At 35.0% G+C, this 26,096-nt stretch overlaps 1 protein-coding gene and 1 long non-coding RNA gene across 3 annotated transcripts in view; one reads left to right on the forward strand and one right to left on the reverse strand.

The window, feature by feature from the left end:
• Positions 1 to 1,770: 1,770 nt before the first annotated feature.
• LOC128868082 (uncharacterized) overlaps positions 1,771 to 26,096 on the reverse strand; it is a 30,926-nt gene continuing 6,600 nt past the window's right edge. The window contains exon 3 of the long non-coding RNA XR_008455058.1: positions 1,771 to 2,641. This is a non-coding gene — a long non-coding RNA (uncharacterized LOC128868082). The remainder of the gene's footprint in view (positions 2,642 to 26,096) is intronic.
• LOC128868078 (putative helicase mov-10-B.1) lies at positions 2,620 to 25,816 on the forward strand. Of its 2 annotated transcripts, XM_054109811.1 has the most exons (10): positions 2,620 to 2,710; positions 8,226 to 8,323; positions 13,673 to 13,786; positions 13,849 to 14,014; positions 14,077 to 14,513; positions 17,681 to 17,799; positions 17,930 to 18,667; positions 21,401 to 21,762; positions 23,608 to 23,748; positions 25,538 to 25,813. In XM_054109811.1, the coding sequence occupies exons 1-9, from the start codon at positions 2,669 to 2,671 to the stop codon at positions 23,743 to 23,745; spliced, it is 2,214 nt and encodes a 737-aa protein (XP_053965786.1). In that variant the 5' UTR covers positions 2,620 to 2,668; the 3' UTR covers positions 23,746 to 23,748; positions 25,538 to 25,813. The 2 variants fall into 2 exon arrangements, 1 of the variants encoding a protein (XP_053965786.1); XR_008455056.1 differs by lacking the exon at positions 21,401 to 21,762 and having other exon boundaries at positions 25,538 to 25,816.

A 26,096-nucleotide genomic window follows, 5' to 3' on the forward strand; every position in this document is an offset into this window, starting at 1 on the left:
AAACTTGAACGTTTAACGCAGTTTATAGTTTTATGAGAGAATGGTGAGAACAACTCGCTCACGCGTCCAACTCCAACTAAGTACCTTCTCAAATTATCCGCACCAAACCGAATTCCAGTAAAACGAAGAGTTCACGCAAGCTAGCAACGCTGCCGCTAATGTATGCGTGAAAGCAGAAGAGAAAAATTTGGCACACATGCCCATTCCACACACATGGCCAGTTATGAATAAGTCTAAAATTGTTGATTGAATGGTGTTCGATTTGTTATAGTCAGAAAAACGTTATTTTCAACGTTCACTTAATATTGTAAACAAAAAATAATAAATAAATTTGAATTGAAGTATATTACATACATATGTACATAAATCAAAAGGTGAAATGTTAAAAAACGCTGATGAAAAAAATGATCCACAAGAAAAGGTGAATCCTTGGTTAGGGTGCTACGGGTAGTGAACATACATACATATATGTACTACATATTTTATATTAAAATTTGACTTCACAAAATATTAAGATAAAGAGTGATTATATATAGAAGATTTGTGCATTGTTTTAGATATAGGAAAATCATCGATCAGCAGGCTTAGCGTTAATAGGCATAATACAATATTTATTATTTCTTTTCGTTAATTGCAACAATTTTTTTATTTTATTTTTTTGTTTGTTTTATTTTGCTTTATTAAATGTCTTTTCGTTTTATTTAATTTTTTTTGCCTTTTTTTACTATTTCTTATTATTATTTATTTATTTTTTTATTGCTTTTTATTTATTTCCTTTTTTTATTTTAATTTTTGTTTTTTAATATATTAAATTTTTTTGTTTGTTTTTAATTTGGTTGGTTGGTTGGTTTAAGGGTGACCTCGCATCGGAGTGCCACATAGACCGCAAGTTGGGTCCGTTGTGTTGCCCTAGAGCTCATTATGTTATACGATTTCCGCACCTAACCGAGATTTTTATTGTAGATTTTGGTCAAAGATATTAATTCGTTTCGAGAATTTGATGAGAGATTCGATTTTCAGGTTCGAGAGTACTGAAAGATTGTCAATTGTTGAAGAGTCTAGAAGAGCGAGTCGACTTCTGGCTAGACCGGGACAACTGCACAGCAAATGTCTGCTCGATACTTTCTCATCTTCGTCCTCGCTGTATCTGCACAGGTCGTTTTGAGGAACCCCCAGCCGACGTGCGTGAGTGCCCAAAAGGCAGTGGCCGGTGATAAGAGATATTATATGCCTTAGTTTGTGTATCGAAAGACTTATAAGGGTTTTGTCTGTTTCAGATTGTAGGTTGGCCAGATTTGTCTGGTCGTAACGCAAGTAGTTTCCACTCGCCACCTCCGATTGTTTTTTTTTTTTATTTAGTTTTATTTTTTGATTTAGTTTTATATTTTTATTTAGTTCTATTTTTTTATTTAGATTTATTTATTTTTTTTAGTTAAATTTTTTTTTTATTTAGCTTTATTTTTTTAAATTTAGTTTTATTTTTTAATTTAGTTTAATTTTTTTTAATTTAGTTTAATTTTTTTTATTTAGTTTTTTTTTGTTATTTAGTTCAATTTTGTTTATTTAGTTTTATATTTTTATTTTTTTTAACTTAGTTTTATTTTTTTTTAAATTTAGTTTTTTTTTTATTTAGTTTTATTTTTTTAAATTTAGTTAAATTTTTTTTATATAGTTTTACTTTTCTTTTATTTTTTTATTTTTTTTTTAGTGTTATATTATTGTTTAGTTTTATTTTTTTAAATTTAGTTAAATTTTTTTTTTATTTAATTCTATTTTTTTTCATTTAGTTTTATTTTTTTTTATTAATTACGCCTGTCTTATTACACTAAGTAATTCGTTTTACAGCTTCGATTTCATATCAATAATCATTATCAATGTTACATTTTGGGAGCTCACAATGTATGTACATACATACATACCTACATACATAACTTGAAATTTTTCTAGTTATCAGCTGAGTTGGTGTTGGCGCTGTCTGTTGATGGGAGTCGTCGCACGTCAGTATTTGTATGATTCGCTAAACGGAGAATATGATTTGTCCTGCATGAAATTTGCTACTGTATCGATATGAGGTCCTTGATTTGGGACGTACCAAAATGCATTGGTTATTGTTCCGAGTATTTTGGATTGCAATCATTGATGTTAGTTTTACTTGTAGTTCTACATATTTCTATGCCTCATGATCACATTTTTGTATATGTACATATGTATACCTACGAGTCCATCTTCGTACATAACCTTCTCTTGTAAACAAATTCAAGGAAAATTATGCAATATTATTCCTACTAAACTTGAGTCTAATTGCACGGTGCAGAGAATAAAAAAGATGGCGACATCCGCAAACCGTTAACCCGCTCTCAGTGAATATAACAGAATCAGCTATTGAGCCCGCGAAATAAGTTTACGAGTACATTAGTTTCGATTTTATTGTTGTGTTGTTGCATTGTTTTTGGTTTGTTATGTTATTAATGAGCGAATTTATCGTACTACGGCGTTCTCTTTCTTGTTTACCGCATGTTACGTTACAGCCATAGCTAGAAATATGATACTTTGACGGAAGTCGCATTCATTTAATCCATCATTCTTGCATTAGTTGGTCGCTGATCTTAGAGTAGATCGCTTGGTTAAATAAATCAATACTCTGCAAATATACAAGAATCGAATAAAAATGTCAAAAAGTAAAACAGAAATTCAAGATACGGAGGTGAAGGTAAGTTTTACGAAACAAAAGACTTGTGTGTGTGTATGTGTATGTGCATTTATTAGGAATAGTGCATTTGTGTTATGTAAGAAAAACTTTATTATTGCATGCATGCGCATGTGTGTATGTGCATATATGCATCTGAGCCAAGGCGAATCTCTATCATTCCTGCATCTGAGGTGTAACATCCGTCGCAATTGGATGTAACTATGATCACACATAGGAACATCCAATCATATTTATGCATGTGTGCAGTAATGTATGTATGCGTAGAAGTGTACACATATGTATCTACATAAGACAGCATAAGCAGTTCGAAATTCGTTATGGGGGAATCACCGCTTCACGTTTTCGTTCTTGGTAATTTCCAAACTTACGAAAAAAGAAATATTGAAACCAAATATTCCCCCGCCTTGGTTAGGTTAGGTTGAAGCGGTTGTCCATTGTAGGACACACTCAGGCTCATGGCCCATTGTAATGCCGCGTGGGGAACTAGCCTCCTGAAACCAATGTGTGCCATTTAAAAATTTCGCAAGGTCCTTAATTTCGACAGAGCCGAGGTCTTTTAACCCGTTGAAGAAATGTCCGCCGAAAAGGCGAGTCTACGTCTGGATAGAGCAGAACAGTGACACAGAAGGCGCGGGATCGTCTCTTCCTCGTCTAGACAACTTCTGCAGAAGTCATGTGTTTGCACACCCATTCTCTGTGCGTGCCTACAGATTAGGCAGTACCCCGTAATGACTGAAATCAGTATGTTAAGACTATACCTTGGTTACGTGTGTGATAAATTAGACGGAGCGACATGTGACCACTAATTCCATTGCGCAGTACTTGAAAATTAGTCAAAACAAAGATTTGAAAAAAATAAATACTTTAAAAGTCTTAAAAATTACGTTTTAGCGACCGTATTTGCTTATTGTGCAGGTACATACAACATATATACATACATAGTATGTAATATTTATTATTATTGCCCTTTGTATCGTGTGATACACCCTTTATTGAATAAAGTTCAATTAACAAATGAATTAACGACAATTTTGTTTGCCTCACAGGTGGTAACCTTTTACAATAATATATTTGACATTCCGTTTGACACTCTGATGAATTATTCTAAATTAAATTCTATCAGGTGGGAACCCTCTCTATTAAAATATAAAATATATTACAAATGTTTGAGCTATAAGCAACAATCCGTGCGCCAAATTTCATCTAAATCTGTCTAACCGTCACGGAGTGAAGAGAAATTTCTCATGGTGTTGTTTTTCATTTCAACAAATTTCAAATCACCCTGTACCGCTAAATCTTCTCGGCTGAATCGGTTTCCACTTTCCAAAAATAAAACACTCCTCTGGTTAAGTTCTTTGATTCGGCACCTCATTTTTTAAAATCGAACAGATAATGCAGGTCTGATGACATTCACAAAAAATGCTTTCGCGTATTATAAATATGGATGGAACTAAAACAAATACGAAAAAAGGGCATATAGACACTTCTTTAAAATGAAATATCATCGCAGGGCGGAGAAAAGTGGAGAAAATATTACTTTTCCCCAGGAATAGAGGGCTGAAATTGCCATAAGTCATAAACAAATTTTAGGTTTTTTAGCCTCTAAATTCTCCCAACTGGGGGGTTTAGCATCTTTAAACACGGATTTACTTATTATTAAAAAAAATAATAGTGAAAAAATTGTTTTTTTGTTTATTTTTATTTATTTTAAAAAACATTTTTTTCTTATTTATTTTTGTTTTTATTTTATTTATTTTTTTTTTTTTTTTTTTTTAATTTTTTTTATTTGTTATTTTATTTTTATTTTTTTTTTTTTTTATTTGTTATTTTATTTTTTTTTTTTTTTTTTTATTTGTTATTTGTTATTTTATTTTTATTTTTTTTATTTTTATTTGTTATTTTATTTTTATTTTTTTTACTTTTTATTATTTTTAATTATTTTTTGAATTATTGTTGTTTTTTATTATTATTATTTTTTTGAGTTTAATCCATCTCGGCTATTGTCGGAGATTACACATCCCGGATAAAATTTTCAAGGCGTTGTGCTCGGGTGGGGCGTAGTCCAAGTTCTACGCCCATGCGATTGCTATTGCTTAAATATTTAAAAATCTACGAACTATTGCACATGTGTCCAGTATGGTCGACTTCTGCATGTCTTCTAAAAGGTGTTGGCAGTCATACTTCTTCATTTCAAGGTCATGGGGATGAACACCGTGTATTGTTTTTGCCTTCCATGCTGCGGTCATTTTTGCTGGGGATTTAATATAAAAAAAATTTTATTTAATTTATTTTTAATTTATTTTTATTTTTAATTTATTTTTATTTTTAACTTATTTTTATTTTTAATTTTTTTTTTATATTTGATAACTAGGTTTGAATTAAATATATTATTTGCTTTTAATTGTATTGAATGAATAATGAATAATGATGTAACACTAGGTGGAAAATAAAGAGAAAAGATTAAATATCATTAAATGTATTAAAGTAGTAGATATTATTGGGTATGGGTATAAGTATCCGTCCTTTCTTAGCCAAAGTTACGAATTATTTAAGGAATTAACTAATACTTGATATTATGTGAAGTATATGCGATGGGAAACTGCAACTTTGCTCCATCTTTCAGGCAGCATACGGATTCCTCTAACGAAAAATTCAAGTTCTTTTGTCTTGATCCATTCGTTGAGCCAGTTTGCGATGCTCTCGTAAGAAATGAACCGCTCTCCAATAAAGGCTGACTGCATTGATCGGAAGAGGTGGTAATTGGTGGGGCAAGATTGTCCAATTCAGTCCCCCTAAATATTTTTATTTATTTATTTTTATTTATTTATTTATTTATTGTCTTTGAATGGATACATTCTTACAGACTATATTAAGCTAATGTACAATAGTTTAGTAGTATACTAAGAAAAGAACGATTTAAGATGATTGACTAAGATGCCATACGGCCATGTAAAATCAGCACCAGAAGAATTGAAAAACATATTTAAATCTGCACATGTCCTAGGAATCGGAGCATTCACCCCATAGTTGGTTCTCGAGAAGCCAATTTTAAAGGTTTCATACTGTCGGAGCCTCATACTGGGTATATTAAATTGAATTTTACTTAAAAGGGAAGGACAATCAATAGATCCAGAAATGATGCGAATAATAAATGAGCACGATAGAATAGATCGTCTGCTATCAAGTGGTTTTAAGTCAATTAATAAACATCGAGAGCGGTACGATGGAACAGGTTCAGAAAGGTTTAAAGATCGGAGCGCAAAACGAAGAAAGACTTTCTGAACTCTCTCAATCCGATTAGACAGACCTATTTGGTACGGTCTCCAAATAATAGCGGCATACTCTAATCTTGATCTAACAAAAGCACAATACAATGTTTTGAGAGTGTGTGGGTTGGTAAATGCAGAACAATTACGGCGAACGAATGCTAGCATCGCATATGATCGTCTTATGACGTGGTTAACATGGCTGGTGAAATTCAGCTTAGAGTCGAAAATAACGCCTAAGTCTTTAATTTCCTCAACGGATTGCAAAGGTAAGCCAGCAATATTATACGAAGTATGCAAAGTATTGTTTGATTTAGCATATTTTACGTGAAAGCATTTGCTAATATTTAGTGACAAACGGTTTAAATAGCACCAGTTCCGAACATTGTGCAAGTCGGTTTGCAACTTTTCAGAGTCCCTAACACTGTTAATCACCGCAAATATTTTAAGATCATCAGCATACAACAAGTGGTCTGCAAACGAAAAGCAAGAACCAATATCGTTAATAAAAAGTATAAAGAGGAGGGGTCCTAGAATACTTCCCTGTGGGACACCAGAGGATGCAATAAATGCACGGGATGTCGTATTATCAACGGCTACAACGCAGTGCCTGTTGGACAAATATGATTTGATCCATGACAAAAACGTGGAGTGTATACCCAATGATGCAAGCTTCGACAAGAGTATCCGGTGCGATACTTTGTCAAACGCTTTAGAGAAGTCTGTGTAAATTGCATCAACTTGAGATCTGTTCTGGAAGGCTGAAATGCAGTAATCATTGAAAATAGACAAGTTAGTGACAGTGGAGCGACTTGCAACGAAACCATGCTGGTTGGTAGATATTAGGCCTTTGACAGCAAAATATAACTTTTCATTCACTGTTATCTCAAAAAGTTTTGAGACAGACGAAAGCTTCGAAATCGGTCTGTAGTTGCTAACATCGTTTTAATTTCCACTCTTAAATATAGGCGTAACGGAAGTAAATTTCCAGTCGTCAACAAAGATACCAGAGGACAACGATTTATTGAATATAATTGTGAGAGGCTCAGCAAGACACAAGCAATTCTTCAGCAAAATGCCCGAAAGGCCATCCGAGTCAGTTTTCGTTGTAGACTTAAGCTTCATAATACCCTTGACGACATCAGTAACAGATAGGCACAAAGTCCCAAAATTGAGAGGTGGACCGATTTAGCAACGTGTGGCCTGGCGTTGTCATGCAGCAAAATCAGTTTTTCATATCTACCGTCCCTTTCCGGCAGCTCTTCTTTGAGAACTCGATTCAAACTGCTTGATTTAGCTGCAGTCGGTAACGATTTCCAGTGATGATTTCAAATGTTTTAAAGAGTTCATAATAGATGACACCATTCTGATCCCACTAGATGCACAATATAATCTTTGAAGCATGAATACTTTTTTTCGCTGTCGATGGACCTGGTTTACCTGGCAGGCTCCAACATTTTCGACACTTGGGTTAACATAATAGATCCATTTTTCATCGTCAGTGACGATGCGATGCAGAAAACCTTTTCTTTTCTGCCGTTCAAGAAGCACCACCATACGTCATCAAACGTCTTTCGATATCCCTCTCCCTCAATTGATGTGGCCTCAGTTACTTGCTTTCTGGACCATTCGCATCGCGTGCAAACGTTTACTGACGGTTGATCTGTCAACATACAACTCTTTAGACATATCATCAAGGGTTCGACATGCGTCGTCATCCAATAATTGTTGTAGTTGAGTATCTTCGTGATCTTAATCACTCACGTCGAAATTGCCACTTTGGAAGCGTCGACAAGTTGTATTTGATGTAGCGAGATAACCGTAAATATTGATCAATATACGACACTTATCAGCTGCACTTTTGTTTAAAACGTATGAAATGAAGCATGACTTCCCGCAAATGCTATTTTTTCGGGACTCACGTAGACATTTTTGACGTCAGATAAAAAAGGATATTTACGCTTCAAACGAATGTCAACTTCTTCGATCGAATCCTCACATATACACCTTCAAATCACCAGTATATTAGTAGAGTGAACACAAAAATATTATCAGAAGCGTACCTTCTTTTGCGTGGGCGGAAACTTATTCCAATACCCAATACAAAAATCAGCTTAAAAATAGTTCTTCTCAAATACAGGAAATCCGATAGAACAATAAAATATATTAATAATATTTTTATTTTGCCTGCACCCTGTTGCGATTAATTGAATTACTAATTAAGAATGTATTATTTCTGATTTTTACAGAAATCGGAAAATAAAGCTGTTACTGAACTCTGTTCTAGAATAAGGAGACTGCATCTCGGAAATAAAAAAACTGAACACAAGCAAACGAAATATTTTGGGTAGATATAAATAATTAAAGCCATATAAGAACAATTAAAAAGGTACAGAATAAAGCCGTTTACAAAAGAGTTTAAAACAGTTTGACCCGAAGATTGTTTTAAGCTCAGGCATCAAAAATGAACCGCGTAAGCATGTAAGCGGCTGCCGTAGCCGAATGGGTTGGTGCGTGACTATTATATGGTGGTGCCCGGGTGAGCATACCAAATGATAGGAGATGCTTTCCATTTCAATTCAACCGGGCTGTTCGGGACATGCTCTTCGATTTCGACAATTTTCTTTTTCGCCTCAAAATCGATTTTTTTTTAATTATATAAGAAACTTTTTTGTTTAAATGCTCATAACTTAGTCAAACATGAATCGATTTTAATGATTATGGGTTCAAAATTATCGTAATTAATAGGACTATGAATAAGTTCGTGCGGTTTTTTTCGAAATTTGAAACTTTATTGACGTAAAATGGTTACAAATTTAATATTCAAAATATTGTCCATCGCTTACTACTACTTTTTCCCATCTTTCTGGCAATTCACGGATTCCCTTTGTGAAAAATTCGGTCGGTTTTGCCGCAATCCACGAATCGATCCATTTTTTGACTTCATCGTAATTACGGAAGTGCTGGTCAGCCAGGCCATGTTGCATCGATCGGAAGAGATAGTAATCGGATGGCGCAAGGTCTGGACTATACGGCGGGTGGGGTAGGACATCCCATTTGAGCGTTTCTAAGTATGTTTTGACCACTTGTGCAACATGTGGCCGAGCATTGTCATGTTGCAAAATAACTTTGTCGTGTCTATCTGCGTATTGCGGCCGTTTTTCTCGCAGTGCTCGGCTCAAACGCATCAATTGTCGTCGGTAGACATCCCCCGTAATCGTTTCATTCGGTTTCAGTAGCTCATAATACACAACACCCAGCTGGTCCCACCAGATACACAGCATAACCTTCAGGCCATGAATATTCTGCGCCGACGCCGATGTTGAAGCATGGCCAGGGTATCCATACGTTGCCCGACGTTTTGGATTGTCGTAATGGACCCACTTTTCATCGCCAGTCACAATTCGATGCAAAAAACCCTTTCTTTTGTGCCGTTGAAGCAGTTGTTCGCATGCCATAAAACGGCGTTCAACGTCTCTTGGCTTCAATTCATACGGCACCCAATGGCCTACCTTTCGGATCATTCCCATGGCTTTTAAACGTTTGGAAATGGTTGATTGATCAACTCCCAAAGTTTTTGCAACCTCTTCTTGCGTTTGAGCCGGATCTTGATCGAGCAATTCCTCCAATTCGGTATCCATGAACTTTGGCGGCGCACCCTCGCGTTCTTCGTCTTCCAAGCCAAAATCACCACTTTTAAAGCGTGCAAACCACTTCTGGCACGTTCGCTCAGATAGAGCATGCTCACCATAAACTTCCACCAAGATACGATGACTTTCGGCTGCTTTTTTCTTCATATTAAAATAATGAAGAAGAATTCCCCGCAAAAACACATTATTTGGCACGAAATTCGACATTTTCAAGTGTGGTAAAAATATTGTTGTTTACGCTTCAAATAAAAAACTTATACTGACGTTTGTGCCTTACGACAGTAGCTCTCCAATGAATGTTTGGAAATGTGGATCGATGGAATAATAATCAAGTTACGCCATCTGTTGTAAAACCGCACGAACTTATAAATAGACCTTATACTTGTACGAGCGACTTCGTGTAGAAACAATTGCAAAAAAATAGTTGACAATTTTTTATTTTGCAAAAAAAAAAAATCGAAATTTTTTCGAAATTCAATATTTCAAAAAGTGTATTTTTTTTGTTTTTTTAACTTTTTCCAAATCAAGAGGACATCTCAAACTTCAATTGAGCTGAATGGCCAGTAGCTAAAATGAGGTGTTTTTGAGTAATGAATTTTTGAGTAAAAAACCTGTTTCGCACTTTTTGTTTTTTGAAAAATAAAAATTTTCAACTACGTCTTTGCAATTGTTTCTACATGAAGTCGCTCGTGTAAGGAATTACGATCATTTTGAACCCAAAATCATTAAAATCGGTTCGTTTTTGACTAAGTTATGAGCATTTAAAAAAAATTGATTTTGAGACGAAAAACAAAATTGCCGATAGATCGTGAAAAAATTTTTTTTCGGGCGAACAAAAAAATACGTGTCTCATTATTTTGACCAGAGAGCAACATATTTGAGTTACATCGAAATCGAAGAACATGTCCCGAATAGCCCGGTTGAATTGAAATGGAAAGCGTTTTCTCAGATAACGGTCGCCCCACGGCAGACAAGGACAAACCTCCGAGCGCATTTCTGCCAAGAAAAAGCTCGTCATAGCAAAACCATCTACCGTTTGGAGGCGGCATAAAACTGAAAGTTCCTTCATTTGTGGAAAAGGTCAAGATGCACACCACAAATGGGAGGAGGAGCTGGGCAATTTTTTATCTGCCAAAAAGTGGGGGGCTTTCAGGGTCTCTATGAAAACGAAAGTTCAATTGTTATTTGTTTTTTTGTTTTGCATAAGGTACAATTTATGAAGGGAAACTAATAGAGAAATAATTTTACACCATAGAGCAACGCGAAAAAATTATTGAAACCTATTACGAAAATGGCCGATCTTTAAGATCAACATATCGCAAAATTCGTTATTTTTTTTGGTGGAAATAATCTCGGAATGAATCGATAATTCAGAGGTTGGTGAAAAAATTTCAAGAAACTGATTCTGTAGAGCATAGGAAAAGGACCGGACGTTATGTTGAGCAGATTGCTGCAACATCAACACGATTTCTCGACGTTCTCAACAATTCGGCATTCATGAATCGACTGTTTGGCGGATTTCCTCCTGGAGACGTGCTCATGGTGAACATTTAAAGGGGTATTCTAGGCTAGACGCCTTAATTTTAGGTATTTTTGAAACTAAGCTAAAAAAAAATTAAAACATTTTTACTATCCATTTTTTATGGTTTTTATTAATATTGGAAAAGTATAAAACAATTAATAAAAAAAACTGGAATTACAGGCCGGCAGAGTGGGGGCTACATAAAAAACGGTGCTCCATGGTTGACATGATTCCAACCCTTGTAGTGATCTAGAACAATCTAAAACAAATTAAAAAAATCCTTCATTAGTTAGGACGTCGCTACCAGATTACGCCAAATCAAAGAAAAAAATTCACAAAATGGCGTCAACTGGAAAAAAAATGTTTACCCTCTTTTTTTACCTTTTCAAATTTAAAAAAAATACTTCAAACTTAAATTTTTCAAAATCCGAGGCAGACGCGATAGACAGATGTATAATAAAAAATTCTTATCAAACTTCAAAGCGATCGGTCAAGTAGAACTTGAGATATCATACCATCTAAAAAAAAGTAGTTTTGAGAACAAATTGAAGCTTGAGCAACAATTCCAATAGAATAACTTAGATCACATTATTTACTACTCACTCACTCTGGATATTTCTATATATATATTTCCAGGTATATATTATAGAAATATAAAGTATATACAGTGACCGACAAAAGTCTACATACACCCCTATTTCCACTGGATTGAAAGTTCAAAAATTTTACTGATAAATGTGTTTACACAGTTTTATTTGAAAGCTTTTTCTAATCATTATAATCTTAAAAAAAATCCATACGAGTACATTAACATAAAATAGCAAAGCTAAGGCAAAAAAACCTACCAAAAGTCTACATAGAGTACACAAATATTTTACTTCACTTAACTCTAAGTAATTTTGCTTCTTACGAGTAGTATTTAGTTGGTCCACCATTAGCATCAATTACAGCTTGAAGGTGGCATCGAGGTGACTAAATTTGTTAACTTTGCAGAAGTTTCTTGTTCCAAGCTTCTATTAGTCGTTCTTTGAGTACTGAAGCGCTTGAAATTGGATTTTTTTCTAATTTTTTGACCTGAAATTCCCAGACATGTTCAATAATATTCAAATCTGGGCTTTGCGGTGGTGTATTTAATTGCCTTTGACCATGGTAAAGCAGCCAATCCTTCACAATGTGTGCTTTGTGCTTTGGATCGTTATCCTATTGAAAGACCTAACCTGGACCAAGCTTCAAATCATCCACCGAAGATTTCAGATTGACTTCCAATAGTGATTTGTATTTATAACTATCCACACTAGCTTCAATAAATACTAATCTTCCAACTCCAGATGTAGCAACAGCTCCCCAAACCACTACCACCATGCTTCACTGTTGATACCAAATTCTTCGGACTCAGTGCAGTATTTTTTTCCTCCACACTTTTGCTCTTCCGTCGCTACCGAATATATTAAACTTCGACTCATCTGTAAACAAAACTTTTTGCCAAAAATCCATCACCTTTTTCCTGTGTGCTTTGGCGAACTCCAGGCGAAGTTTACGGTTTGTTTTTCAGAAATAAGAGGCTTTTTTCGTGGCGTCCTACTATGAAAGCCGTTTTTGTTCAGGGATCTTAGAATTGTGCTTGGATGAACACACTTGTTGGATGAGCTTGCTATATCCTCGGCCAATTTCGGAGCAGAAACTTTTGGATTTTTGTCACTTCTTTTAGAATCAAGCTGACGTCTCTGCGAGATAGTTTGCTCGTGCGGCCACTGCGCGGCTTATTTTCGATTGAACCACTAACTAAACTTTTAACAATGGTCTGGACTGTTGCACGACTTAAGTTTAAGATTTTTGAAATTTCGCCATATGATTTTTTTTCTTTCCTGTGCTGAATAACTAAATTTCTAACGCCATCTGATATTTCTTTTCGAGGAGCCTTTGTAGATGCTTAAGTATTCAAGTTGCAACTAAAATCAATATTAGCAAAGGAACAAACATAAGAAAAGGAAAGAAATAGACAAACGGTATTTTACCGTTATCACAACATAAGATATCAGAGCACAAGCTAGGAAACCGGCGTCTTTTTAGCATAACTGTGTTGTTTTATGTTAAAGAAATTACATAAACACATTTATAAGTAAAGGGTTTGTACTTTGTAAACAAACTTTGGAAAGTACGAGTCCTCAAGTCGTCCGGTAACATCTGCCGTTCACCACCACGTCACAAAATCCGCTGTATCTCCGAAATAATTCGAATTTTGAAAAATCCCTTGAAGGGCATATTTTTGAAGGTCTAAAATTTGAAAATGTGCAAAAAAAAAAATGATTTTTTCAAATTTCTGGACCAGAATACCCCCTTAAATGGTGCCATTTTTCACAAATAATTGTTAAGAGGCCGTACTTTGAATTGCCGTGAAACCTGAAAGAATCTAAACTTTTTCATGTTTTATTAAAAAAAACATCTAGCCTGGCATTTTGAAATACCCTTTACATACCATCTGTTGCAAATACTTGCATTAATCGATTTTGTTTGTGCTTTGTAGGAACTTTAAAAGGGTCACAATTTTGGATCAATACTATCCTTCCGATGAAATAAAATTGGCGCAAACTAAAAAATTTGCAGTGGAATTTTTGGTTAAAAACAAACCATTATTGCAGTTAGTTCCTTTACATAGTAGTTTTATGGTATCGGCATTTAATATGTATGTTTTGTTTTTAGAAAATACGTAGAATGCCAGCAACTTGAACCGGGCTGCATTAGTCAAATTTTGGAATTGTTGTTACAAATTGAAGATGCGCATACTATGCTGCCCTACTGTAGTTTATACCAAAAACATGCAATATGGGTGAAAACATCGAAATCCAAATATCCTCTCGAATTCAAGGTACGTTTATTCGTAGTTTCGCAACTTTTATTAATAATAAATAGTTTACGCTTCTTAATTAGACAAAGGTGCCACCGCAGATCAATCTCGATGAGGTGCTTAGTGTCAAAACGGATGAAGTGGTATTTGTACCACTACTGAGCACTGCTTCGTCGCAAGTTAAAATTAAATATCCTATAGATTTACTTGAGATTCATCCACATGAGTCAATTGAAGATCGTGATCCACAAGTACAGCGTCATGTGAGAACATTGCAGAATATTAAAAACAAGACAGTTTATATAAAAATATACGAAGAAGACAATAGTAAAACGAAGAAAAATGGTAAAAAAATAAGGCCACCATTCAGTTTGAAAAAGCCCTATAATATAATTTTCCGTCCAAATCGATACAATTTTCGTGTGCAACGTCGTGCCTTAGAGTTGTTGAATCATAAAAAATGTGAATACATTTTCCCGCCGAATAATTTGACTAAAATAAACATTGCCACAAACTCGAGGTAAGTATTCCTAATATATATAAAAGTAGGGGTAAATGATGGTCCCAATACAAATTTCTTTCAAAAAAGTATGTGCGCATACGAAAGAACTAGTAAATTTTAGATAGAGTGAAGTTTGTCACATTTATACAGGGTACGGCACTCGAAGTGTAACCAATTAAAAATGCCATAAATTTAGTTTGGAAAATTACTTTTATTCAATTCAAAGAAAAATTTGTTTAAATAATGCAAAAATAAGAGTCAATTTACTTTTGCTCGATAATACCACCTTTTGCCTTGACTATGGCCTTGAAACGGTTCAGCAACGAATCGCAAGTTGCCCGAATGTGACTTGCAGGTATTTTGGTCCACTCGCGGACAATCGCTTTTTTCAGCGCCTCGAGACCGGTGAGTCTTTAAGTTCGGACTTTGCTCTCCAAAATGGCCCAAAGAGAATAATCCATCGGACTCGCGCCTGGTGAATTTGAGAGCCATTGTGTGGACGTTATGAAGTTCGGAACGTTGTTTCTTCGCTATTCTTGGTTCCCTCTATCTTTGTGAGACGGTATCGAATCCTATTGAAACGTCCATGGTCAGGCACCGAAATGTATGTCTGACCACGGTTTCAAAGCAACCTCCAGAATACTTTCCCGATAATATTTTGCATTTACCCTGACGCCAGTCTCGATGAAAACGATTGGAGAGCGCCCATCTGCAGTTACAGCTGCCCAAACCATTACCTGTGGCGGGTGCTGCCTCCTGGTGCCCAATCGATGACTCAAATTCTCGTATGAAGAGTTGGTCAAATAAACCCTATCGTTTAGGTAGTTTACGAATTGCTCCATTTGAAAAAAAGTTTCTCCCCATAAAACACAGCGTTCGGCCAAGCGAAGCAACTCCTTTGCTCTCTCAAGTCTGACTTGTTGCTGCTTTGATGTGAGATAATTTTTCAGTATGCGGCGGATGCTACGTTCAGATATTTTCAGTTCTTTCGTCATTTGATTGGCATTTCGTCGGGGTTTTCGTTCAAGTTGGTTCTTCACTTTTTGAACCTTTTCACGTGACGTTGCGGCCTTTTGATGACCACCTCCATGACGTTTCGCGATGCTACCAGTCTCATTGTAACGAGTAATGGTGCGATAAACAAAACTTTATTTACTTTAATGTGTTCGAGCTCACGAACAAACGCCAAATATAATGCAATAGCTCTTTCTCTCTCGGCGAAATGCCCCCGCGGGCTTGTAAACAATACTCTGGACTGCCATTTAGCCAATTAACAAGCGGTCTGAAGTTGATTACACTTCGAGTGTCGAACCCTGTAGTAAACACACACGGACCGCGACACTTTACGACATAGCGACAGCCAAATTTTTCTTGTCTGCAAACGTCGTCGTAAAGCCAGGTTCATAAATATTCTGAAAGTGTCAACGATAACAAAACAGCTAATTTAGAGGTTTTGCGTTTTTATTAATTTGATTCGTCATTTCCCCCCGTTCGCTATTTCTATGCTCGATTAACTGGACGAAAAATTTGCATGAGAAAGCAACAACAAAGTTAGCGAGTAAGATTCGCCGCTAAGGAGTATGGCTATAGCTCATTAGACCGCACAGCCTTACACGCACATGTAATTTAAGGCAGTTCTCTTCGCGCGTTGCCGATATACAATGGCAGACATAAGTATAGGCACAATTACGACAATCGAATAAAAATCAAGTTTTTCTAATCATCAATAACAAAAACTGTTTATTCCACATAAGTTACGCATACTCATAATGTACCGTTACATACTCACTCGCATACTCACCCTACTTCACACTTGGTGCTAGATTTTTTGCAGCGTAGGCTGTGTTACATTTTCGCCACACAGTTATGCGACCGTCTGAACGAAAAATATTAAATTTGCTTTCTTCTGAAAACAATACATTGTCCCAATAGCTAAGTGAATTTCTGCGCATTCTTTCTCGAACGGCTTTTATGGTTGCTAAATGTACTTCCTTCATTTTTCATAATTTGCAAAACTAATGAGAATCACCCCTACCATTACAACCAATATCATCTTTAAACATGACATCTACAGTCTCATAAAACACCAAAGGTGACCAGGTTTTAGTGAGTCAATCCCAACGAATATGGTCACACCATACACACCCTTCGGCTAGGCCGCACAATACTTACACACTCCCATATACTTCAAGGCGTTCCACCCAACCTATGCACTTTTTGGAACTCCACTTTGATTATAAATCACCTTCTGTCTTCATGCCCTAATCTTGCATCGGCTAAGCATCATCACTTACGTAATATCGACCCTCTTGAAATATTAAAAAACCCAACCGAAGCCAACATAACTATATTATATCACTATCTCTAAAGACACTGATCTACTTCGTCGGATCTAATCGAGCCATAATCAACCTGTCAGCCGAAAGCCTCCGATGCTAGCGCTGCACTACTATCAGTTTATACAATAATTTTATTGCTATGTAAACCTTTATAAAATAAAATCAAATAAAAAAAATAAAATTTTTTCATGATTGCCAACTGGCAACTTTTCATTTACATATGCAGCACTTTCATCGGCTGACCTAGGCCACTAACTGCACCATAAGCCAAAAAGAGTTAAAGCACCAAAAAAGTTGGTAGCATCTACTCTGCACCGAACTGCATTGAAATGTAATTGTTTGGCTGCTCTGCAATCACTTACAGATTTCTAATTCTCAGATACTATGTCAACGAAGCCGTGAAATTTAAAATGTGCCGCATTACAAAAATATGTTTTGCCACCAAATCCGGAATCCAATTCAAATGTCCTTAATTTACTGAGTCAGCTGGATTTTGTAAGGGTATACTCCGACATTTTTGTGCTGAATTCTCATGAGTCTGGTGTGAGAATTCTTGACCAATTGTTTCCGACATTACTTCCACACTTTCGGTCGAAACTGTTACTAAACAGTCAATGGCGTTAGTGCGTGAATGCTTTACTGTAATAGTCAAGTCTTATGATATTCACTTCACTTAATAAACTTGTGCAGGCGAGGTATAAAGTAATTGGCCAAAAGAGAGTCATAAGTGTGAGAAATACCTTTTGATTAAATATTATAAAAAAAATCTTGTATTTGGACCACCAAACAATCCCTAATAATAAACGAATGCATTACTTAAACTCTATATAATTTATGTATTTTAAGCCTTAGTTTGAAGATTATTAATGAGCAGATTTGCACAAATCCCGAGCAATTGCAAGCTGTAGAACAAATTGTGGCTGGTGGAAATCCTTACGCCCCGTACATAGTTGTTGGACCGCCAGGTGAGTGAATTCAGACCAGCGTGAAACGGTTTACACGAATTGCAAGCCTCGTGGAGAGTCAATATCCCATCACAGCAACACCGGAATATTAGCTTTTTTTTGGTGTAATTTTTCTATATTATCTTTATAGGCACTGGCAAAACCACGACAATCGTAGAAGCAATTTTACAGCTTTACATTCACAGGCCGGGATGTCGCATTTTGGTTACAACCGGCTCGAATTCAGCTAGCGATACAGTCGCCCTGAAAATTTGTGAATATTTCGAAAAACATCGACAACTTGAAGAACAGCAGCGCGAGCCTAGAACTAACAAGTCTGAATCTTGGAACATTTTACGCGTCTTTTCAAATTCATGGATTAATAAAATTGAGCTTAAAAATATTAATCCTCTGATCAAGAAATATGCAAATTTTTTTGAAGGAGAACTTGTGTCACCTGCCGTTAAGGTACTTCAGAAATATAGCATAATTGTGGCCACACTTTGCACTGTGGGACGCTTGCGTACCGGTACAATTGGAGCTTGGCCCTTTACGCATGTCTTCATAGATGAAGCGGGCGCCATCACGGAAGCGGAAACTTTGGTTGCCATAACTAGCGTTAATACGAAAACTTGTCGTGTGATATTGTCGGGAGACACCAAGCAATTGGGACCGGTGGTCATGTCACAAATTGCCGCTGAACTCGGCCTTAAACACTCCCTAATGGAACGTTTACTCGAACGCGATTATTATGCGATCAGAGAGGATGGCACCTATGATCAAACTTTACAGACACGTTTGCGTCGAAACTATCGATCGCATCCGGAAATTTTACGGCTGTTTAATCATTTGTACTACAAAGACGAATTGATTGCAGAAGTGGAAATGGGTAAGAAATCAAGGAATGTGATAAACAAAATCTATGAAACTGTTTGGGTAACCATATACTACACAGCTTCTCACTCGCCAATCACTTATGGGGATTGGGACCTGTGCATTTCCGAATAGTAGTCACGTATGAATCCATTCGGCTACGGTGACCGCTAGCGCTTAGACCAGAGTTTCCCAAACTTTTTTGTGTCTTAGACCCCTTGCCATGTTTTTCCGTATAAATAAAATAACATAAGCAATAAGTCAATATTTTTAGTGAGAAGGATGAACCTGATGCTTTAATAATAAATTATCAACATTTGGCGTCAATTTTGTAAGGGTTAATCTTAAATCTTCACGGCTAATAATGTCCAGTTTGTTTCTTTTTTTCGTTAGGAGATTGGTAACAGCGCTGAACCCTCTTTCCACTAGGCATGACGATGGAGAGGAAATTAAAAATTTCCTCGCTATATTCCATAATACGGGATAAGTAACGGGTATGTTGTTTTGCAACCAGAATTGCTGATATCCGTTTTTAAACTGAACCTTAAGTTCTTCCTTTGTACTTAGTTCAGTTAGCTCCTCTTGCATTATGACATTCGTTTCTCTTTGACACCATATGGATTAATTATCCACGGTGATATTACCATAGTCAAAATATCCTCAAACCTAGATTCAAAATCTGAATAGAGGGCATTTAAATAAAAGCTCGAATTTCGGAGATTGCACTGTAATTATAATACTGATTGCTAAAAATTTTAAAAAGAAACTATTGAGGAGTACCTACTTGTGCAATTTTGCATGATTGAATATTAAACTACTAATAACTAAAATCATGATTGGCGTAATTTATCTATCTTCGCTAACTACGAGTACAAAACTAAAATTTAATAAAAAATAATGTACTTACTTTTCTCCAGCACTCTTGAACAAAATAACACTGACTCACTATAATTTGTGTGATATACTATCTGTTTATATTTTTCAAAATATTTTCTTAGCACTTTCATTTTCAAGATTCAGGAAATGAATATTGAATAAACGTATTTGTCCCACATTCGTATTTATAGAGTGACGAATTGAACAAGTTGCCGCCTTACTTCGAACCATCACTTCTGTCGTTCTTTCCCGCCAACTCATCTTCGTTCATTCGTCGTTTCAGTGTTGTCCGAGTAGTGCCGTCCTCGTCTAAGTTTGACACTTGACGTGCCCATTTTTAGTGATTAAAATATTGCCAACGTCATTTATTACACTATATACCAGGCCTGGCCCCTTCGGACTATCATCTGTTTTCATCGATGGGTCACGCGCTCGCCGAACAGCACTTCGATTCGTACGAAGACGTCCGGAAATGGCTTGACGAGTGGTTCGCCTCGAAAGATGAAGAATTCTTTTGGCGTGGTATACACAAATTGCCCGAGAGATGGGAAAAATGTATAGCTAGCGAGGGCAAATACTTTGAATAAATTATTTTTTTGCTTTCTATAAAAAAAATGGGTTTTTTTTTTTACTAAAAAACAGCGGATTTAAGCTTATACACCTGGTATAATACATTTTTTACTTCATAGGTACTTTTATAAATAATGTATATATATTTTGATATAAGATAGTATGATGTAAGTAAATAGGTACTATCAGTGTATTTGTTGAGATCCACTATCGTGGACCCGCATTTTCATTTCATGGACCCCCAAATTTTTTTTCGCTAACGCAGACCCCTTGCAGGTTGTCATAGACCCCCAGGGGTCGATATAAACCACTTTGGCAATCACTGGCTTAGACTCTTCACTAACCATGGGAAACGACCAAGGCGAATTGAGTACCTTAGGTGGCGCCGTGGCAAAACAGTTACTTTTTTCGCGATTTTGGCTAGTCTAATGTGATTCCCTCGCAATATAAAACTAGAAAGCAAATGTGTGTGCGTTCGGCCAAGCGAAGCAATTCCTTCGCTCTCTCAAGTCTCACTTGCTGCTGCTTTGATGTGAGATCATGCACCTTTTGGATCTTCACCTTTTCATGTGACGTTACAGTCTTTTGATGACCACCTCCATGACGTTTCGCGATGCTACCAGTGTTATTGTAACGAGTAATGGTACGATAAGCAAAAACTTTATTTACTTTAAGGTGCTCGAGATCACGAACAATCGCTGGTTGTGATTTTCCAGCCAAATATAATGCTATCGCACTATTATGCAATTCGCGCGCTTGTAAACAATAGTCTGGACTGTCATTTAGCCAACAAACAGACAGCTGATGCCCGTGCATCCACAGTGGACAACCGCATCAAGATAACCTAACCTAAAATTAATAATAAGTAATCTTTGGCTAACAAGCATCACATTGCTATATATATGAACATGTTAAACAAACAAACCTTTTCCGACTGCCTTTTTGAATTGAAATTTCGAAAATAACTATCATTTTTGGTCCCTGACTATGACGCATTCAATGATTTGAATATTCATGGTTTACTTTCTATCAGAACTAATGGCAAAATGCATCGGCCACATTTTATTGCTCGTAACCTGTTTTTTTCGCATCGCCCATTGGATATTTTCCCTTCACGCAGCTTCTGATTTAATTATTATTGCTAAGATTAACTCACTAATTCTACTCTTCCTTGCTCGGTGAAGTACTCAAGTCAAGCGCGGCAAAAATATATTTTCGAACGGAGCTCAGGATGCTTGTGCGCCACGCCTCTACCTAAATAAACTGTGAAGCTGAAAATAAATTTTTCTTATTACACATTTAGATAAGCTATTGAAATGGGATAAACTAAAAATGCTCGGCAATAAAAAGTTTCCCATCATTTTCGAGCCTGTATATGGCCAGCTAGACCGCTCAAAATCATCACGAAGCTCTTACAATAAAGCAGAAGTCGACCAAGTCCTCTGGATTATCCACAAATTGCAAAACCATGTGGATCTTGGGAAAATAGGTGTTATTTCACCTTACAGACTTCAATGCGCAAAAATAAAACAAATATTGCATCATCGAAATTTGAAAGGCATCGAAGTTGGTACAGCCGAGCTATTTCAAGGTCGTGAAAAGCCAATTATTATAGCTTCGTTCGTGAAGTCATTTTGTAATTTGGGCTTTGTAACGGATCCGAAGGTATGTTTGTTAATAATATTATACATAGGTACATACATTCATACATTTATAATCATGCTTACTTGTGCAGAGGTACTTTGCTAAGTATTTTCCAAAACAAAATATGTACGAATATATGTGGTATATACCTCCGGAGTACGGACTTTTGTCCAAACAACTTATATGAATTTAACTGGTGGATATCTGAACGTAGTTATTAGGTGCAGCGGCTTATCGGTGAATCCTCTAAGGCGGAGATTGTCCTATTCACGAGGAAATGCAAAATACTCAGATCTCAACTCGCCTCAATAGGGGGTGCTCTATTGGTGCTTTCTGACAAGGTGAAGTACCTACGTCTAATCCTTGACAATAAGCTAACGTGGAAGCCCAACATTGAGAAGATTCCCTTGTATGGATGCAAAGGCGCTACTGTATAAAAGGGGGGCATCTCGCCTAAAGTTGATTTTTGGCTCTATAATACCATTATAAAGTCAATTCTGTTGTCTAGAGTCGTTGTTTGGTGGAGCTCACGGGAAACGATGGCATCGGTTAAAAAGCTGGAGTGACTCCAAAGGTCTGTCCTCATTAGAATCGCGCATAATGCAATGCTAAAAGGGGTACCTGTAGACAGTACAGACATCTCATGGCTACACGTGTCGCAATAAGAATGAAAGGCTCGGTCTACAAGCTTGACCTCAATCACGGACACAAGTATCCTTAGGAACTTTGGGTTCATCCCTTTGGCGACGAATCAATGCGCACCGCAGTCCGAGCGGGACATTCTACACTTACATTCCTTCAAGAGAAAAATTGGTGTGGTGCAGTATTTGGAGGCAGGGACTGATGAACCGGCTCACGGAGGGCTCAAAATTAGAGGACAGGGAGCTCCCGATCAGACTCAAGTTCAGGTTACCGGACCACTGCAGTGTATTCTCAGCAGAGGTAGCGGCATTAAAGAAGCAGCCGCTTGGCTGCTCACTTGCGTAATAACTGTCGCAGAGGTTAACATCTACGCCGACAGCCAAGCGGCAATCAGAGCCCTGAGGTCGATAACGGTGCCCTAAAAACTGGTTGGGGAATGCCAGACTTCACTTTTGATCGCATTCAAATTCTGCAATACAAAGTTCATCTGGTATCTGGTCATAGTGACATCGCAGGAAGCTGCGAGACAGATGAGCTGGCTACACAAGGGACCTACGAGGTAGTTACCTCGAGAAAAATGAGAGCATTGAAATCCCGTTGACTACCTGCGGTCTTCTCCTGGAGACGTGGGCATCGCGTCAAAGTGGGTAAGTACACAAACTTGTAAGGTCGTGAAATTTTTCTGACCTCAAGTGCAACGGAAGCGCTCGAGAGACCCCCTGCGGTTAACAAAATCTCAGCTATCGAATTTCATGGGTGCTTTTACGGGACATTGACCGCGTGGTATACATGCTGTGAGACTCGGCATTACTTCGAGTCCCTTTTTTCGTCCGTTGCATAAAATATTTTACCAAAAAAATTAGCAAGAAAACAGGTCTACATAGGTCCAGAGAAAAATAATTGAATTCAGGTTTTTTGTGATGTAAGAAAGGTTTAAGTTAGACAAAAAATTCGTATACAGGGCCGGGCGCGGGTCTAAATTATAGTATGGCATAAAAATACGGCAATGTAGTGCTTGACAGGTATAAGTTGTTTTGACGAAAGTCCAACGACGCCGAGTGTTCAAAAAAAATTATAAAAATAGACTGTCTCTTACGCACAATGTTTGTATGTATTTTGTAATTTCACGGATTTCGAAACCATTGCACCCAAGAAAGCTTAAAAGAAATGCATTCACTTAACTACTTTAATATGGCTTTTATACTAAATTAATAATTAACACAGCGCTTGAATGTCATACTGTCGCGAGCACAGTCGTTGCTTATACTCATTGGAAATCCGAAAACTTTGCAAAGTGATGAGCAGTTTAGCTACCTCATACAGCAATGCAAGGGCATGAAAACGTTCAACGAAAAGAAGTAGAAAGTAAGTTTAATAGTAGAATTGTTTTTATTTATTTATTTTTATTTTATTTTTTTTGTTTGAGTTTTTCTTTTCTTTTTAATATTTCCTTTTTATAGTTTTATTTTATTGATCAAAACTGTTTTAAATTAATTTTTATTTTATTTTTTATATTTTTATTTTGTTTTGTTTTTGCTTTCCTTTTCTATTTGTTTGCTATTTTGTTTGTTTCTATTTGTTTCTTTGCATTTGTTTTCTATTTCAATATTTTTTATATTTATTTTTATTAAAATTTTTTTATATTTATTTATATTTTATTTTTTATTTTTTATATTTTTATTATTATTTTTTAATATATTTTTTATTCTTTTTTTAATAATTTTCATATATATTGTTCTTTATATCTTTTTAATATTTTTTATTTTTATGATTTTGTTTTTTGATTTATTTAAGTATTTATTATACGTTTTTGAATAAATTTTTATTTTTTCAACTTACCTATATCACATCATTTATTACTTTTAAATTGAAGTAGAAGAAAGTAGAAAGTAAGTTTAATAATAGAATTATTTTTATTTCATTTTATTTCTTTTTGTTTTTTTTTTTTGCTTTTTTTATTTTTAACTTATTTAAATTTTTTTTATATTTATTCAATTTTTTTATATTTATTTTATGTCTTTAATTTTTATACTTTTATTACTATTATTTTTATTTGATTTTTATATTTTTTTTATATTTTTATTATTTTTTGTAGTTTTGTTATTATATTTTTTTTTGATTTCTTTAAACTATTTATTATACGTTTTGTGTTTATGTTAATTTTTTCAATTTATTTCACTTTATTTCAATTGAAGTAGAAAGTAAGTTTAATAGTAAAACTATTTTTATTTTATTTCTTTACTTTTTTCGTTATGTTCCAATTTTATTTTTTTTTTTTAATAGTTTTAAAATTTTTTTTAAATATTTTTTTATATTTATTTTACACTTTTTATATTTTTAATTATTTTTTTTTGTTTTTATTTATTTTTTCTTTATTTTTTATTTTTTTTTTCTTTATTTTTTATTTTTTTTTTTAATATATTTTCTATATATTTTTTATTTTTTTTTTTATTTTTTATATTTTATTTTTTATATTTTATTTATTTTTATTATGTTTATTTTTATTTATTGGAACTATTTATTATACGTTTTTGTATTTATTTTTATAACCCCATTTTATTGTATTATACGGTTTTACGCCACTTGCGGCCGCTTTAGCCGAATGAGTTCATGCGTGCCTTCGAGTTGGAAGTGCCCAAGGTCGATTTTCGGTGCATGTAACTGATAGAACAAGTTTTTTCTAATAGCGGCCGCCCCTCGGTACGCAATGGTATGCCCCCGGTATGTATTTCTGGTATGAAAAAGTTCCTTTTTTATTTTATTATATTTCATTACATTTTATTTTTTTATATTTTATTTTATTATATTTAATTTTTTATATTTATTTTTTTTTATTATATATTTTTAATGTACATACAAATTTAAAATATAATATTTTTTAAATTTTATATTTCATTCTTTTAATTTTATTTTATTATATTTTATTTTTGTTTTTATTTTATTGTTTTTTTTTTTTATTATATATAATTTTTTTTATTTTTATTTTATTTTATTGTATTTTTTAATATGCATAAACATTTAAAATATAATAATTTTTTTATTTTATTTTATTTATTTTTTTGTTAGTTTTTTTATTATATTTCATTTTATTTCATTATAGTCTTATTATTTATTATTATTATTTTTTTAAATCTAACTATATTTCATTTTTTAGACAAATGCGGAGTTGCTAGATTGGATGGGATTAAAAGGTTTGCGCCCTAAATGCTCTTAGGAATAATATTTGGACCCCCCATTTTTCGAGGAAATTCTTGAATGATGGTGAGTTGTCTTGCGGCGACTTAATCAGGATATTCGAAGTGAATATTTTTAGTTTATTTGGTTAATGAGCCATGCTTTAAAAAGTAATTTTTTTGTATATTCGTATGCTTATATGTACACACATTTATGTCCTTGTGTTGAAATCGTTTACATTGTCATTATTATTTTTGCCCCCTAATTTGTATGAAATACACGGTTTATAAAACTTTTAAATATTCTTTTTTATTTTATGGTTACGAGTACGTATAATACAAAATCGAAATTAGTTCAAGTGAGAAAAGGTCAATTTAATGAATAAAGACTTTGTAGAAGAACAAAAGCGTGCAGGTGGGCCTAAAACTAAAATTGCTGGACGTGCAGAACGCTTTATGATCCGAAAGAGGGATCAAAACCCGAGAATTTCCTTGAGAACACTTGCAAAGGAGCTTAACGAGGGGAGCGGTGTTGCTGTT

This window comes from Anastrepha ludens, chromosome 6 (genome assembly GCF_028408465.1).
Source record: "Anastrepha ludens isolate Willacy chromosome 6, idAnaLude1.1, whole genome shotgun sequence".
NCBI classification, from domain to species: domain Eukaryota; kingdom Metazoa; phylum Arthropoda; class Insecta; order Diptera; family Tephritidae; genus Anastrepha; species Anastrepha ludens.

Bases quoted from the DNA above. Each gene is read 5' to 3' on its own strand.
- LOC128868078 (XM_054109811.1), top strand. From the start codon at position 2,669: ATGTCAAAAAGTAAAACAGAAATTCAAGATACGGAGGTGAAG. The intron at 2,711-8,225 runs GTAAGTTTTACG...TGATTTTTACAG, and splicing joins TTCAAGATACGGAGGTGAAG to AAATCGGAAAATAAAGCTGT. The intron at 8,324-13,672 runs GTAGATATAAAT...TGTGCTTTGTAG, and splicing joins AAGCAAACGAAATATTTTGG to GAACTTTAAAAGGGTCACAA.